This window comes from Marmota monax, unplaced genomic scaffold (genome assembly GCF_021218885.2).
Source record: "Marmota monax isolate L192 unplaced genomic scaffold, Marmota_monax_Labrador192_F-V1.1 WCK01_AAM20220418_F8-fsc00011, whole genome shotgun sequence".
Taxonomy (NCBI): Eukaryota; Metazoa; Chordata; class Mammalia; order Rodentia; family Sciuridae; genus Marmota; species Marmota monax.
In genome coordinates this window covers 20,677,869-20,695,574 of record NW_026693082.1, presented here as the reverse complement: position 1 = coordinate 20,695,574, position 17,706 = coordinate 20,677,869, and the positions used below count along the sequence as shown (strand labels likewise).

Here is a 17,706-nt window from a genome sequence, read left to right as displayed (position 1 = left end):
GAAATTGAGGCTGTTTTCTTTTCTTTCTTTCTTTTTAGATACTGGGGATTGTTTTAAATATATATTTATTTAGGGACAGGGTCTTGCTGAATTGCTTAGGGCCTCACTACATTGCTAAGGCTGGCTTTGAACTCTCAATCCTCCTTTCTCAGCCTCCCAAGCTGCTGGGATTACAGGTGTGTGCCACTGCTCCTGTTCATATTTTAACATGACCCAAAGACTGTCAGTTACTAAGAAGTGAACTGAGAAGCCATGAAGTTTTCCATGCAAGAGCAGGGAGGTAGGGTGTAGTGACACAGGCCTGTACTCACCAGTAATGCCAGCTACTAGGGAGGCTGAGGCAGAAGGACTGCAAATTTGGAGCCAGCCTGGGCAACCTAGGAAGACCCTGTCTCAAAATAAAATAGAGGGCTAGAGATGTAGCTCAGTGGTATTTACCCAGCACGTGCAAAGTCCTGGGTTCAATCCTTAGTATGGGTTGGGAGTGGGAGCACCAGCAGAGAAAGATAATCCCACTACATAAAATGTCAGTGAAGCAGTGAGAGGTGAAAAGTAAAGATGGATTTTTATTTCATCCCTGAAATAATACAGTTATAGTGTTTATACAATAACCATTTGAGAAAAAAAATTTCTTGTACCAAAAAATAGAATAAAAAGTGCAACTGCAAAGGAATAACAGGTCACTTAAAAATTTTTTTAAAAAAGCAAAGTGATGCTTAAAGAGAATGAATAAATTGTCCAAAGCTGTTTAGCAGAACTGAGGTTCCACTCTCCAGATCCTGAGTTTTTAATATCTATGCCACACGTTCTGCCTTTTCCCCTTTAAGAATGGGATTATGTTCATCAAGGTCTGTTCCCTACTATGGTTCACAGGGGAAGGATCACACCTGTCATAATTCTGAAGGATTATGTTGAATTTGAGAAGCTGGTGAGATGCTTCTGAACAATGCAACCTAGCCCAAGGCTGCAATTTTGCTATAAGCATTACCATGTTTTAGGTGCACTGGTCGTCTGTTCTTTGAGATGAAAATAATATATCAGTAGGAGCTAAATGAAACAGAATAAACTGGTCTCCAGGTAGCCAGATAGTATATGAAGTCAACAGAAAGAACATTTCCTGTGGCCTATTAATAATTCAGAAACCCTCTATCCTCAATGCTCCTCCACTCTCCGGTTCCTTCCTACTTTTTCTCACTTTCTTTTTTTCCAAATAAATAGTCCCTGCTGACAAGCTGCACTTAGGTAATCACTGCACAATACAATTAATGACTTTGTTTACAAGATTCTAGATAGTATTTTATTTTTATTCTTTATAGCATTTGGCCTTTAAAATCAAGTGAATATGGAGATATGTGAGGGTTTTTTTTTTTTTTTTTTTTTGGCTGCTTTTGTCTTTGGCATATGGTATTTATGCCTTTAAATTTTTTTGTTGTCATTGTTCCAGGGCATTTCACTGATGAGATTTATCAAAATGCATCCACAAATCAGCCACTAAGAGATTACTTGAATATAAACTGTTATTAGGAAAATGATCACAACAAAAAGACAATAACAAAGACAGTTTAGGAAAAAGCCAGACCATTAGTTCTTTTTAGAAGGGTTTATATTCTTGCCCCCAGAAATAATTTATCAAAGGCTGTTGCTCTGAATGAAATTAGATTTCCCTTTTAGCTTTAGTAATAGCCCATTCCTAGAAAAGCTCAGAAACAGTTGGTTTAAAAAAAAATTATTTTTACTCACAGAGAGATGAGTTTGCCGTGTTATTTTTAGTGATGGGATTGGAACCAGGATTCAGTTATGCCTCTGCCAGCTCTCCCCGGCCCCCACCCTCACTCCACAGGGACCCCCAAAGTATGCAAAAAGTATTGAATATTTTCAATGGGATATTATTTGGTTGATTATATTTTATTCTTCTCTTTAAGCATAATTGTCAGTTTTCTGAGTACGTGCTGAAGCAAAAAATAGGAAAACCATGCATGAAGAGTTTTTTTCACTCATTTTTTTCATTATTTTCTCCTTCACTTCCATTATGCTTAGTCCCACTAAAGCACTATGTACTTACTTATTTTGAAGACATGTGGTAAAACCTTTGGTGGGTCTTGCAATGTGTTATCTTACCCAGGAGTTTAGTTCATTATAGAATCAAGATGGCGGCCTGAAGTCAGGGGGTGTGCACCTGTGATCCCAGCTGCTTAGGAGGCTGCGTTGGGAGGATCCATCCAGCCCAGGAGTTCAGGGTCAGCCTGGGCAACCTACTCAGACCTTATTTTAAAAAAAAAATATATGGCGGCCTAGATGTGAGCATGAGTACCAAGATCCCATGGTCTGCTACAGGCAGCTCCGAGGATAGTTATATTGTGCTGGTTCTGAGGCCATATGTACACCTGCCAGTAGGAGAGGACTTCCAGCCCCTGCCTCTCTTCCAGGCTATTTTCCCAATGGACTATCTTCTTAAATTCACTGTGACTAAAGCTGACTTCCCTTCAAACTGGCTCCTAATTTCTAGATTCCTTAGAAGTCATGCTATGCAGTATAGGATTGAAACAAGGCTGAAGTTTGGATTTCTAACCAGTCTAAGCTCTACACTTATTGTTTGCTCTTATGATTTATTCTTTCTTCTGGAGCCCAATTTCTTCTCCCTATTAAATATCCATAAACATGACTAGTGTGTGCCTGGTGTGGTGGCGTACACCTGTGGTTCCAGCACTATAGGCAGGAGGCTCTCTTGAGTCCAGGAGTTCAGGGTCAGTCTATGCAACATAACAAGATCCTGTCTCAGAAAAAAGAAAAAAAAATCCTAGGGGGTAGGGTTGTAAGCAATTAAACAGGTAACACTGCTCAGTGTCCAGAACAAATAAAAACCTAGGTGCTAAATAACCATAGTTTTCCTTCCTTTCTGCTCACTGTCAATGATACTGTCACTGTCGACATTAACCAAGTTGGACGTGATATAATCGATTTTCTTTCCTTCCTCTTTTTTTCCCCTTAATTAAAGTCAATCATCAACTTATAGGCTATTAAAGCTAGCAAAGACCTTAGAAATCACAGTCATCTGATATATTGGTAAAATACAGAGACAAGTCACCAATTATTCTAGCAATTCTGACTCCCATATCAGTTCAGTAACAAACACTATTTCACAATTTACTTGATATTCAACAATTACATTGAACAAAAATGAATCTATCAACTCTTCAGTAATCATATATAGGCACAGCTTGGGCCCATGCTCTAAGCTCTATTCTCTGAACTATTGTTCTATGCTTATTTATTCAGAAAAGGGTGTCTGGTAGAATTTTCCCTGCTTTCTGATATGTTCTTTTGTTATACATTCCTTCTGTCTTTGCTGTTCACAAAAATGAGGAGAGGGAGATAATTAGAAAAGAAAAAAAAAATCATAGAAGGAAAAAAGAAAGAAAAGAAAAAAATAAGACAGTACCAAAGGAAGCAGCAATATTAATTTTAAAAAGTATAAGAATTGACTAGTTGGTAAATTCCAATAATACATCTACCCTGGAACTATTCACTCCATGTATTATGTAGGCTCTAGCATGAGTTCATTTGTGTTCTTCTAAGTAGTTTATAATAGAATATCTAAGGGAATCATTCTACTAGTCAAAAATAAGAATTAGATGTATTCATGTATGTGTTCTTTAAAACATAGCTCTTTTTCCTTTCATATTCCAAGCATGATCCAAATCTTTTACTTAATGACTTTACCCTCTTCTCCATCTTATGGACAAGAGAAAAACAAATGATCTTTAGTTAAATCTATACACAGAGACAGGGAAAATATAAATCATGTGATCTCTTAGTTAGGATACAAATAAATGCCTTTATAAAAGATCCCATGTTATTATTATTCATAGACACTGAATATGCTATCATTCAGGATTCTCCTGTAATAAAAGTAGATCCAGAAAAGCAAAAAGACACTATCTCTAATGATAGCTCATTGTATTGACATCCACTCCTTTGTCAGGACAACTTGAAAATTGTCCAAAAGAGCTGGCCTTCAAGCTTTCACAATTTGTTCCCCAAACCCCTACCCTGACTCCATTCAATGAGAGAAAATAAAGCAAGGAAAACAGCCCCACACCGTGTAGGGATCTAGTGAGTTACCTTTGAAAGGCAAAGCCATGCTGCTTACAGAGGAGGACGACAGCTATGAGCAGGCCAAGGCAATGAGGCTTCATCCCCACAGAGATTTGCTGTACAACAGAATTCTCTGGAAGAAGGGCTCTGAGAGCTGATTGCATAAGTCTTCTTTACATACTAGTTAAAATATAACAGCATGTTCCCTTTCTGTGTTTCATTCCTGTGGCTCAGTCAATTGAGCTTCCATTTCTATTCCCTGAAAGAGAAATGCACATTTATTTAATTGGCTGGTTGTTTGGTAAGTGAACCCTCAGAAAGAAAGTATGTTGAGACTATTTCTTAGTTTATATTGTCTAGAGAATGTTTAATTCCTCAGGGGGTGTCTGAACAAGAATGAAAGGCTGGTAATAGACCAGGATCTTGTCTTGTCTGATTCATTGCAGAATCACAGCCATTGAATACTGATTGATCATGTCCATGTTGAGGAAGATCTTGATCAAACTACTAAAACTGTCTTCCTTGACTTTTTTTTTTTTTTTTTTGTAGCTTTCAAGCTTAGATGAAGATATGAGAAGTGTGGAGGGGGTTTCCCCAAATTTGAGGCTAATATAAGGCTAAGAAGCAGAGTTTATATGGAGGATTATAGAATCTCCATTCAAAAATCTCTTTCCTTTTTTTTTTTTTTTTTTTAAAAAAAGTTTAAAACGGGTTTCACCAAGTTTTCCAGTTTGGCCTTGAACTTGTAATCCTCATGCCTTAACCTCTAAAGTAGCTGGGACTATGGAAATGTGCCACAATAACTGGTGCTTAAAAATATCTTTCCTTGACCATATGGAATGAAAGGTTCACCCACAGCAAGGAATACCATGTCATTGGGGCTGGTTCAGCAATAGACATCGGTTAGCTTTGAATCACTTTTATTTAAGGAGGGTCACCTCAGTTGCTATCATCTAAATGAAGGCCCACTACCCATCATTTTGAAGGTTCCATTATACCAGTCTAGCCCAAGGCCATATTCATATTCTAAGTGGATAAGAGTCCTGCTACCCCTCCTCCCACTCCCATTGGTAAATGCACTTGAATACTTTTGAGGTCTGGATAGGCAAATGTGCAAAATAAACAACCTATCCACAATGAATAAATGAGAAAGAGAAGAGGGAGATTTCAAACTGCTCCCTCTGAGATTACAAATCATTCAAACAAACAATGGATTGAGGTGACCTCAACCAAACTACCTTTATGAATCTGTATCTGATCATATGTGTAGAAAGAAACACAGGAAGGGGATGGAAGTCAATGAGGAAAAGATGAGTGACCTACGAGATGAGTTTCCTACAAGGAAAAGATGAGTGACCAAGAACTGGGTAGAGGGAATGGGGGAGAGGACACTTCTTTAAGTAAACCTTTTTGACTAATTCTGAATTGGAGAGCCATGTTAAGTTTTCACATATTCAAAGCAAATAAACAAATACATTTTAAAAGGCATTCAAATTAAAGCAAATTAACCTGTGTTTCAGATGAATAATAGCCACACTGAAGAAGAGAGGGAAAAACTAACCCAAGTAACTTCTACCTTTTTAATTTTTTAATGCAAAAGGCAACTTTAAAGAGTCAAGAACTATTGTGATAGTAGAAGCAAATGTGACTCCATTTTGTTTTATGACTTCATCCTGTAAAACAACCATGCCAAGTAGAAGGGTCATGACTGGGGCAAGATGTTCTATTCCTTTTGCTATAGAAACCTTTAAGAACACGTAACTACCTAATGGGGCATTGTTTCTGTAACTAGGGTAATGGGGCTCTGTTTCTGTAACTGGGGTGACTGGGCTAACTGTGATTGGTTAGGCTTCCCTCCGCTTGACTGCACTGTTCCGCTTCTGTAACCTGGCTTGCTTGCATTGGCTAGACCCCCCGAACATCCCTTTTGCGGTTTTCAGGCTTATAAGGATCGCCCTTGCAATTGTTTGGGGCTGATCAGGGGAACAGCTTTATGTTCTGGTCAGTCACGACGCCAGTCACGGCGTGCTTCAATAAAGGCTTGATTTGATTATACGTGAGTGGTCTGGAAGTCAGTTTATGAAACTCTGGGATGAAGCTTTAACTATAACACTATAATACACTGACAAATTTTTTTATTAATTTTTGTGCCAGATATTTTGTTCCATGTTTCCTTGAGAGCACACAAAAATGAATGCATTCTGAATTGTATTTCTTCTTACTGGTGCAATTTTTAGTAATTTCCTTTAATGAAGATCTATAAAGGGTACATTCTGGGTACTTTATTAACTTTATTATATTATTTTCATAATATAATTATATTCTTATTAACTTTATTCTTCCCCCACTTTCAAATATTAGTTTAGCTGCATGTAACAATGTAGAGTGACAGATGTTTCTCTGTCCTTTGGCATCTACCGTTGAATGGCAGGAATTATTGTTCCCTTTGCAGGTGAGCTGTTCGTTCTACTTGATGGCTTTTAAGGGATTGTCTTTATACTTGATTCTTCTCAGATCCATTACTCTGATCTATATGTGGACTTATTTTTTTTTATCTTGCTCAGTACATAGAATGTAGTTTTGATTTGAGGATTTAGATATTTCTTCAATTTTAGAAAAAAAAAGTTCTTCAGCTGTTGCATCTCTGCTAGTCCCTTGTCAAGGCTCCCACTGAAGTTCCTTGATTTCTTCAAGTCTTTAAGTTTTTAAAAACCATAATATTTGTCTCCATCTGCTCAGTTCTGAGTGAGTTTGTCAGCACTATCTTCAAATTCACTAATCCATCCTTGGAGGGCAGTTTAGAACACATAATCAATGGAGGTGATTTTAAAAATTATTTTAATGGCTATATTAATCTTCTACAACTGGTTCTTTTTCATGTTTACCAATTTTGTTTTTATGTCAACATTAAAAATATTGTTTTGGTGTGGATCTGGAATTTCTCCCCAAATTCCTGTGTTCAAAGCAGGATCCCCAATGCTGCAAGATTCAGAGGTGGGGCTTTTAGGCAATGATTAGGGCTCTGACTCATCAGTGGATGAGTCCAGCAAATGGATTAATGACAGCCAGATGAACTACTGGGTGGTAATTGTGGGCAGGTGGGGCATGGCTGGGGAACTGAGTCTGTGAGGGTGTGCTCTTGGGGACCCTATCTGTCCCTGACCCTTTTCTCCCCTCATCCTCAGTCTCTGCTTCCCGGGTGCCATGAACTGAGCAGTTTTACTCCACCACGTCCTTCCAGTGTGATGTTTCTGTCTTAGTCATGGCTTGAACATCAGAAGCTGTTTGTTAAAATAAATCTTTCCTCTATTAGTTGTTCTTGCCAGGTATTTTGGTCATAGTGATAACAAGTTGACTAACACATTATGGAAAGCCATTTTATTGTTCAATCTTTTATGGATGAGATTCTTTCATTCTTTGTTTTTTGTGCTGATGCTGAGGATTGAACCCACAGCCTCATGCATGGTACTTGGGCAAGTTATCTTATGACTGAGCTATATCCCCGTCCCTCTTTCAGATCTGTGGTTGAGAATCCTGTCTGTGCAACACTGCTCTATAAGATTAATTGTATAGGGATAAATTCATGATCTGAGTGTTGATTTTTTTTTTGCCACTTTGCTTGGAATTTATTTCTTCTGTGATTTGGAATACTGGTTTGCAGACTTATTTGGAGCCAGACATCTTCTTTTGGGTAGGGAATTTTCATCTTCTGGTTCCTGTCTGTCTGGTCTCCCATCTCTGTTTTGCACATGCCTTCAAGTAGCCCCTGAACTTCCAGTCCAGAACCTTGACTTGTAGTGCTTTTTGGTGTCGCGCCCCCTCGCCGGCAAGGGAAAACACGACACAGGATTCTTCTTTCAGCAGTTTATTCAGGCCTTGATTCAAGTATCATCTTCTAGCGACCCCCCGCCGAGCGCCCAAGCATAGCCTAATAAAGCTTACTCAAGTCCAATCCAAAGCTGCCACGCGGGGTTTTCTCATAGGGTGTTGAGGGACAGCGCGCCAACTTTCCCTAGTAAGGAGTTGTTTACCGAGATCCACAACGGAGACCGGCGCCATCTTCTAATGGCGGCAACGGTCTACAAACACGGCTCACCACATTTTGGAGTTTCTAAGTCATAAAAATATTGTGGCTTTCAATGGCTTGACTTAGTTACTGTCTTAGTTACTCCTGCCTTAGTTATTCCTCTATCTCCTACAGAACCAGTGGCTACTTATAAACCAGTCCTATGTAGCAGTGACAGCATTTTTGTCCTTTTTAATGAGGCACATGCAGTGAAATGTGCAAACTATGTACAACTTGATTAGTCTTCAAAAATGTGAATGCTTGAGTAACCCATGCCCTATCGAGGATAGAAAATTTCCATCAACCCAGAAAGTATCTTTGTATCCCTCAGTCAAGCTTCCCTTACTCCAACAGCCACTGTTGTGATCCCATCACCATAGATTAGTTTTTGCCTCTTCCCAAACTTCATGGGATCATATGATACTCGCTCTTTTATGTCCAGCTTCTTTTGTTTAGCCTATTTTAAAGAGCCTTCCATATGTTGCATGGGCCAGTAGCTTGTTCCTTTTCATTGCTGAGTAGCATTCCATTTTATGAATGTGTTTATCCCTTCTTCTATTAATGGCACCTGGATTGTTTTCAGTTTGGGACTGTAATACATACAGACAATATGTACTTAGAATATCTAAAATTTTTGTGGATAAATGTTTTCATTTCTCTTAAATAAATATCTTTGAAAGGTTTTGATGAGAAATAGGGATGTTGATTTTATAAGTAACTGTTGTAATTTTTTACAAAGTGATGAAACTGTTTTAGGTTCCCCAAAACAACATATGTTGAGTTAGAGTCCTAGTTGGTCTATATTCTTTCATGCAGTCATTTGTCTTCATCTTAAGCTATTCTAATAAATGTGTGGTGGTCTCTAATTTTGGCTTTAATTTAAATTTCCACAATAACTAATGGTGTTGAGGAAATTTTTTGTGCTTATTGGTCACATTTTTGTGGGGAAAAATGTAGTATTTGTTCAAATCATTTGTCCAATTTTTAATCCGATGGTTTGTGTTTACTACTGATGTGTGGGAGTTATTTATATTTTCTGAAACTCAGTCTTTTGTCTGATATATATGTATACACACACAGTAAATATATCTTCCCTTGTGTTAGGTGCAGGGCAGGCTGAACTAAGTTGTCTGCAGGGCAGGCTGAACGAATGTTAACTGCAGAATAACCCACATGCTCAAACCCCCCTCTGTTTGGTCCTTTAACACCTGTTTGCGTCAAGTCTGAACATTCCACCCCACTCAAGGCTGAACACTCAAGCCCACTCAAAGCTGAACACTCGACTCCCACCCGTCTGGTGCAACAGAAACCCACATCTAGCCCCTGGCCCATCTGCCTGAAGGCAGAAGATGACACTGTATGATCCAATTGCTGTACACCAACAAGGCAGTTTGCAGACCCAGAGATCCCATTAGATTTGGGCTATAAAAAACTCCCTCCTGCCGGGCCCCACTCTCTTGCTCTTGCTCTCTCTGTCTCTCTTTCTGTCTCTTGCTCTCTCTTTTTTTCTCTCCCACTCACTCTCTCCTCTCCTCTTCTTCTCTCTTTCTCCGCTCTTTCTTTCTCTCTCTTTTGCACTGCTGCAATAAAGATCTCTTGGTTGCTCCGAGTGTTATGGTCACTTTCCTTTCACCTTGAGAAGTTCCTTTTTTGAAAAATTCAGTTATCTTTTTATTATTAACTTGTAGGAGTTATTTATGTATTCTGGATACAACTGCCTTGTCAGATATACATATGGTGGACAGTTTCTGACACTTCATGGCTTGCCCTTTTTTGTTAATGTATTTTGAAGAGCAAAACTTTTTAATTTCACGGAGTCCAATTTATCAATTTTTATTGAATGGTTAATGCTTTCTGGAAAGCATCGGCTAAGAAATTTTGAACAACTCAAGGTCATGAAAATAGTCTTGAAGTTTTTTTTTATCATTCTAGCTTTTGCTTTTAGATTTATGATTCATATCAAATTAATTTTGTGTATTATTTGAGGTCAGGATTGAGGTTTTTAAATTTACCTTATGAATATACAGTTGTTTCAGCACTATTTCCTTAAAAGACCTCCCTCCTTCCCCATGGAATGCTTTGACATCTTGTGAAAAATCAATTGACTGTTCATATGGGTCTACACCCTAAGTTTGCAGTGATTTTTCTTTTTATCACAGCAATAATAACTAGAATAGTTCTGTTTTATTTCTTGCTCCTTTTCTCTCCTTGTTCTTGTTTAGACATTTTCTACCAATCACCTATTCTTTTCCCAGTTATTCCAATTTGCTGATAAATGTGTTGAAAGAATTTTCAGTTCTTCTATACACACACACACACACACATACACACACACTGTATATCTCTATCTATTGATCAATCGATGGATTGATCTCTCATATATTTTATTTCTGACCCTTCTGCTTGGACTTTTGTGTTGAGTTTTCCTCTCCCTATTGCATTATCCACTCTGTTCATGTGTGTTGTCTGTGGCAACTCTGAATCTGTTTGTTTGTTTTTGACCATGTCCTACCTTGAAGATGGATCACCTTTCATGCTTTTTCACATGCTTGTAAATTTTTCTTGAATGACAGATGTGATGTGGGAAATAATAATATGCACCAAAGTAAATACTATCAATGCCCCCCAAAATTCACAGATCTTCTTCTCTCAGATCACCAGTGTGAAGGATTGAGCCAATCTAGGTAGATCTGGGATTTGATGTTATTTTTATTAGATTTTATTCACCATAGACTTCAAATAATTAGAGGGCAGAATCAAATCCTTTCCTCTAGGAGGTGTTGGCATCTGAGTGTTTGTAAAGTTTGTTTAGTTCTTCTTCTCTGCCTCCTTCTGTCAGTGGGCCCAGTATTCCCATAAAAGGGGTCTCTCTCAGCTCTCCTGCCTCTTCCCCCAGCCACAGGCAGGCACTGCCTCCTACCTAGTGTAAGGCCTGCATTCCCTGTGGGGCTTCTCTCTCCTCCCCTGCCCTGGCCTCAGACATTAGCAGCCTTGAGCACCTGAGCCTTAGAGATGTCATCTCTCAGACCTTCTGACCCTTCCCTGTGCAGATGACCACAGTCTTGTACTCTTTCCAAGACTCAGAGTGCCTTTGGAATTTGTAATGGTTACTTATGTATCAACTTGATTAGACTATGGGGTGCCCAGATATTTATTTAAATATTATTTCTGTATGTGTCTGTGAAGGTGTTTAGAGATAAGATTAGCATTTGAATGTGGATGGCCTCATTCAATCCTTTGAAGGCCTCAATAGGATAAAAGAGTGAGCTGGAATAACAGTCTTCTAGTGCTTTCAGACTTGTACTGGGATTGAAACTTGCATATCAACTCTCTTGGATCTCCAGTTTAGTGACTGCAGATACTGGAAATTTTCAGCCCCTACAACCACATGAGCCAATTCCTTGTATTAAGCTTCCTTGAGTTACATACACATACACACACAACCTACCTGTATATGAGTATATATCTTTCTATGTCTCTATCTAGGTCTCTATCTATCTATCTATATATCTATCTATCCATCTATCACATATCTATATCTCTTATTAGTTCTTAATCTCTGTAGAACCCAGATGAATAGAACGTTGCTCTCAATTTCCTGTTCTGCTCTCTGACTTTGGCAGACCCAACATATTGTGCTTCAGACAGGGTCTCTTTCTGTTCTATTGCCTATCCTCCAATTTTGACTCATTGGTTTCCTTTGCAATATTAGTTCTCTGATGAGCTATAAAATCTATGATTTTGGAAGTTATTCAGCCGATTTATTCTCACTGTTAAGGTAGGAACAACATTTGTGTGCAACTTTCCATATCCTAAGCAGAAACAAAAATCTGCCAGGAAGTTTTATTGCTTTTTTTCTATGAGTTGGGAAAAAAATGCAATCTGGCACCAAGGATGTCCCCAAGACCCATAGAAGTCACACTCTGGATGCCACTGCCTGCCTTGTGCCATCAGCATATGACACTGTTCTGCATTTCTGCTCCATTTGTTGTACTTGAGATTTTCTTTTATTTTCTGTCTTTTAGAGGTTAGTCCTTTAAAGCTTGAAAATATCAATAATATTGAAAGGCCTGTAGTCAAATTTATTAAGAACAAAAGAAACAATGTACAAATTACCAATATCAGGAACGAAAGAGGAAAATTCCTATAAATCCTAAAGACATTATAATACAATAATGAAATATTATAAATAATTTATGCTTATTAATTTGATTACCTAGATGAAATGGACAAATATTTTGAAATATAAAAAGTGTCAAAGCTCATCCAAGATGAAATCAATAACCAGAATAGCCTTGTCTCTATTTAAATAATTGAATTCACAGATAAAAATTTCTTCTCCAGTAAATTCCAAGACTGTATGACTTTACTGGTGAATTTTACTAGAAATTCAAGGACAAAATAAAAATAATTTTACCCCAAAATTAAAAGGCAAAGGAACACTTTTCAACTCACTTGATGAAGCCCAAGTTAATTACCCTAACACCAAAAATTGACAAAAATATATGAAGAAGAACACTACAAACAAATGTCCCAAATGTACATAGATATAAAAATCCTTAACAAAATTTTAACAAATTTCGTTTTGCAATATGCCAAAAGAATAAGTCATGACCAAGTAGGATTTATTATAACAATGCTAAGTTGTTTCAACATTCAAAATCAATTAAGTTAATTCACCATGTCAACAGAATAAATTTAAAAACACACACCTGGAAAAAGCATTTGATAAAATTTAGTAGTCACTTATGATATAAATCTTTCAGAAAATCTGGAACAGTAGGGAAATCTCTCAGTGTGAAAGGGAGCATTTGTAGAAACCCTCAGTTAACATTAAACTTAACATGGTTACTCGAGTGCTTTTCCTTTAAGTTTGTTAATGAAACAAGAATGGTCATTCCCACCATTTCTCCCTCCTCACCCTGTAATACTGGGAATTGAACCTAGGATTGCTCCACCAGTGAGCTATATACCCAGCCCTTTCTATTTTTATTTTGAGATAGGGTCTTAACAAGGTGCTTGGGCTGGCCTCAAACTTGTGATCCTCCTGTCTCAGCTTCCAGAGTAACTGGGATTATAGGTGTGTATCACTGTGCCTGGCTCCACGCCTACCATTTCTATCCAGCATTAAGTTGGAGATCTTAGCCAGTGCACAATGACCAGCAAAGGAAATAAAAGGCAGATATAATTAAAGATAAATTAACCTATCTTTTATTCACCAATGACACTATCACTTACAAAGAAATTCCAGTGAATATACTAAAATGTTATTAGAACTAAAAAGCTTAGCAAATTTCAAAAAGCCAAGGTCAGTATGTAAAAATCAATTATATTTCTATATACTAACAATGATTAAATGAAAAATGAAGGTTAAGAGTACCATAAAAATGTCAAATTTTTAGAAGTTAAGTGTTTCAAATATGTGCAAGATAAAAGCTTAAGAGAAATTATGATGACCTGTATAAAAGTATACCATATTCATGGATCAGAAGACTCTACTTTGTCATTGTGGCAATTCTCTCCAGACTGATCTTTAGATCCAACATGATCTCCAATCAAATTTTCAGTAACCTCTTTTATAGAAATTGACAGGTTATTCAAAATTTTTGTTCAGTACTACTCCTCCATATGTCTCTTGCATTCCTAAACATCTTTTTTGGAAGACCAACAAACAAGGTCCTGACCATTCTTTACTGAAGCCACTTCTCAGGTTGTTCTGTCAGTGAACAATTTTGAGGGATGAGCTGATGTTTCACTCTGGGACAAAAAGTAAGCTTGCTTACAGCTTGATTTTTAAAAAAGAAAGAAAGAAAGAAGGGACTCCTCAAACTCAGCGATTCTCTCCTGCAGTACAATCATTGCATGTGCGGACGTCTACCTGGGATCATGTTGACATGGGTCCTGGCTGCCAAGCCACGCAGCTGGCCTGCTTGTCCCTGCTGAGAAGTTGTAGCAGAGCAGTGGAGCACTGGAGTGGCAGCCCAGATGGGTTGGAATCCAGGTGGTAAGAACTGCTGGCAGCTTCATCAGACTCACCATATAGGCAAGGCAAGCCACTGCCCATGTGACCCAAGGCACACCAACTTGTCATCCTTCAACAGCCAGACCTGGGCACTCTTACAAAAGCCCACTCACACCACAGTGCAGCCTCATCCCATTACCTCGACCTCCAGCTTTCTGAGCTGCCCTTAAGAAAATGGAAGTGGGGCAGACTTGAATGAAAGTTGGGACTCAATAATTGACCAATAGTGTTAGTATGTTTCCAAGCCCTAATTAGCATATTGAACCAATAGCAGTTAACCAAGTGTTATATAATGCCTAGATTAGCATACTCTAATGGAAAACCTGCTATTGCACTGCAAGAGTTCTGTTTCTGTTCTTCAATAAATCCTACTGTTACACTCACTTATCCTGGTCTTTTGAGTTCATTCTTTGAATTCACAAGACCAGAACCCAGAAAGAATTAAAAGTTGACAGTCAGGTGATGGTGTAACTGGAAATGAGGGTAAGACATCAAGATCTAGAAGCAACATGGTTTAGAAGGATGATTCCCAAAGTGTGAGCCCCGAGCACAGAAAGGCTCTTACTTTTATACGTAAGCAAGTGTTGGGTACATCAAGGCAAGAGAGTTGTGCCATTCTATTGGATGGTGCATTCTACATTGCCTATATGGGCACAACCTTTTCAATGGCCTAGGGACTCTTAGTTTATACAGCTTAGGGATTTTTTACTGCACTAAGCCTAGAGGGGGATTATTCTGTTCCTATTGCTTTGTTTCCTGCTTATGTTACTGTCATTATCTTTTACAGGTACCTGTCAGCCACTGCAAACTTCCATGGTGAAATGTTAATAAGCAGAGCTGCTGTGTGTCAGTGTGCAAAATCACAGCCCATCAGCTCTTAAACTGCTCAAGTTCCCATTTTGCTCTACCACAATGGGGTCTGCTGCAACACTGGAGGGCATAGCCCCACCATTAAGAGCTGCAACTAGCCAGCAGAAATAGAAAAACTCTGAAGCTAGCAGAAGCAGAGATTCAGGTTTCATTTTAAAACTTTGGTTTCAATGTTGAAATTTCTCATGGTCTTACCCATGGGAACAAGGGAAACTTGTTAAATAATTATAAATAATTATGCAGATGATGATGCTTATGCCTGCTGTACTGCAAGTACTAAAGTACTTTGTCTTAAGTTTTCCGCCAGCATTCAAACAATTATAGGATATCTTGTTAGCTTCTAAGTAGAGCAAAATCAAATCCCTGACATAATATTCTATATGAGATTTAAAGTTTCTAGTATAGCCAAAATAATTTTGAAAAGAAAAAAAAAAACATTGGAGCACTTAAAATTTCCTAGTTAGAAAGCTACAATATTTAAGTCAGTGTAGTATTGACATAAGAACAAAAAGTCTAAAAACAGATATTAGTGGAACAGGAGAGTCCAAAAATAGACTCATACATATAAGATGAACTGATTTTCAATGAAGTTACCAAGATAATTCAATGGGGAAGGGACAGTATTTTTAGTAAATGGTACTTTAAAATATGATGTCCTTATGCAAAATAATTCATCTGGATCCATACCTTGCCCCTTATAAATAATTCAAGATAGATCTAACACCTAAATTTAAGAGCTAAAGTATTAAACTTCTAAAAGAAAACACAAGACAAATTTTTGTGACCTTGAGTTAGAGCTTTTTGGGTATGATACAAAAAGCACAGATCAAAAATTAAAATGTTGAAAACACGGACTTCATAATTAGAATCACTTGTTCTTTAGAAGATACTGTTAATAAATGAAAAGTATGTGGACTGTAAGAAATCATTTGAACAATGCATGTTAGGTAAGAAATTGTACCCCAAATATTTGAAGAACACTTGCAAATTAAAAAAAGAAAAAGAAATCTACCCCAGATACTACCCCAGAGCAGCCCAGCTTTCCTGGGCAGGACAGAGCTCTAAGCAACCCCACTTCCATACTTAGGAAGCAAGGTGGCTGGTGGACTTGTTAAGAGCCAAATGCTGGAGAGTTAGGAGACCAGAGAGTTTGCCCTTGGTCAAACTGGAGGAGTTATTCATGTGAGTAAAGGAAGGGACTGAAGGACCATCCCAGCAGCTGCCTAAGCTTTAGGGAACTCCCACTTCTCTTCCTGAAGGGTACAGGTTGCTCCATGTTGGTTCACTTTGAGAAAAAGGAAACTGAATACAGTAAAGTCATGACACCCTTGGCCATCTGCATGATCCTTTCCCTATGTATGCCTTATCCCACCAAGTGCCACCATAGATCTCTGGACTGCCCTGTTGCTGATACCCTTTACTGTCCATGCCCCACCTGAGAACAGGGTCATTTCCCCCAAATTCACACTCTTTCAGCAGGAAGCAGCTTGGAGACATAATCACCTTTTTTTTTTTCCATTGAAATGGAATGTAGAAATTGACAGTGGGGAAAAGTAGCAGTGGTCAATTTTATGCTTTGAATTTAGCCCTTGCTGCTCTGCCACTGTGATTTATTTTTAAAACAGACATGTTTATTTCTCTCTCTCCCTCTCTAATCTCAAGGTGTGTGTGGGAGGTGGGGCAGGTTACCTTTCTCCCCCATCCTACACAGAGTTGTCTGTTCTTGAGCACACACCCACCACAGGAACAAAGTAGACTAGGAGATGGCACCTGAAGATCTAAAAAAATGACTCCCAAATTAACAAGAGAATTACAAGCCAACAGAGACCAGGAGGAATGTAGCCTTTGAATTACCTCTTTAAAAAACTCCTGTTCCTGCTGACAGCCTCTGGGACAGTCCCTGGTTTTTCTCCTTTGCTAGCAAAGCAATAAAACATCATATATATATATATATATATATATATATATATATATATATATATATATATATATATATAAAATATACACATACACACACACAAGTTCAATGAAAGGACATAATACAGACACTACCACATACACAAATGGTCAGTGAGCACATACTCAACATCTTCAGTTGTTAAGGATATGTTAGTCAGCTTTTCATTGATATGACCAAAATATATGACAAGAACAACTTAGAAAAGGAAAGTTTATTTTCAGCTCACAGTTTCCGAGTTTCAGTCCATGGTTAGCCACCTCCATTGCTCTGGGCCCAAGGTGAGGCAGAATATGGGGGGGCATGGGGGGGCATGGTGGAGGAGTGCTGCTCTGCTCATGGTGGTCAGGAAGGAGAGAGAGAGAGAGAGAGAGAGAGAGAGAGAGAGAGAGAGACAGAGACAGAGACAGAGACAGAGAGAGACAGACAGACACCAGGGAAATATAAACCCCAAAGGCACACACCTAGTGACCTTCTTCCTCCAGCCATGTTCCACATGCCTACAGTTACCACTTAGTTGTCCATCCAAATTATTAAGCCATTTTATCTCATAGTCTAATTATTTCATTTCTGCATATTCCTGCTTTAGTACAGGAGCCTTTGGGGGACACCTCATATCCAAATCATAACAAAGGAAACACAAATTCAAACTACAATTTGCTACCACACTTCCCTGGATTGGCTGAATTGAAAAAG

The 17,706-nt window shown here is 38.3% G+C and overlaps 1 protein-coding gene and 1 long non-coding RNA gene across 2 annotated transcripts in view; one reads left to right on the top strand and one right to left on the bottom strand.

Annotated features, from left to right (window-relative positions):
* Cpb2 (carboxypeptidase B2) overlaps nucleotides 1–4,261 on the bottom strand; it is a 48,365-nt gene extending 44,104 nt beyond the window's left edge. Inside the window, exon 1 of the mRNA XM_046454110.2 lies at nucleotides 4,123–4,261. Within this exon, the coding sequence (XP_046310066.2) occupies nucleotides 4,123–4,259 (137 nt within the window). The 5' untranslated portion in view covers nucleotides 4,260–4,261. The remainder of the gene's footprint in view (nucleotides 1–4,122) is intronic.
* Nucleotides 4,262–4,318: 57 nt separating this feature from the next.
* On the top strand, nucleotides 4,319–16,915 carry LOC124099111 (uncharacterized). Its single transcript, XR_006853829.2, has 3 exons — nucleotides 4,319–4,396; nucleotides 14,012–14,165; nucleotides 14,971–16,915. It is a non-coding gene; the product is annotated as an uncharacterized LOC124099111 (long non-coding RNA).
* The last annotated feature ends 791 nt before the right edge of the window (nucleotides 16,916–17,706 follow it).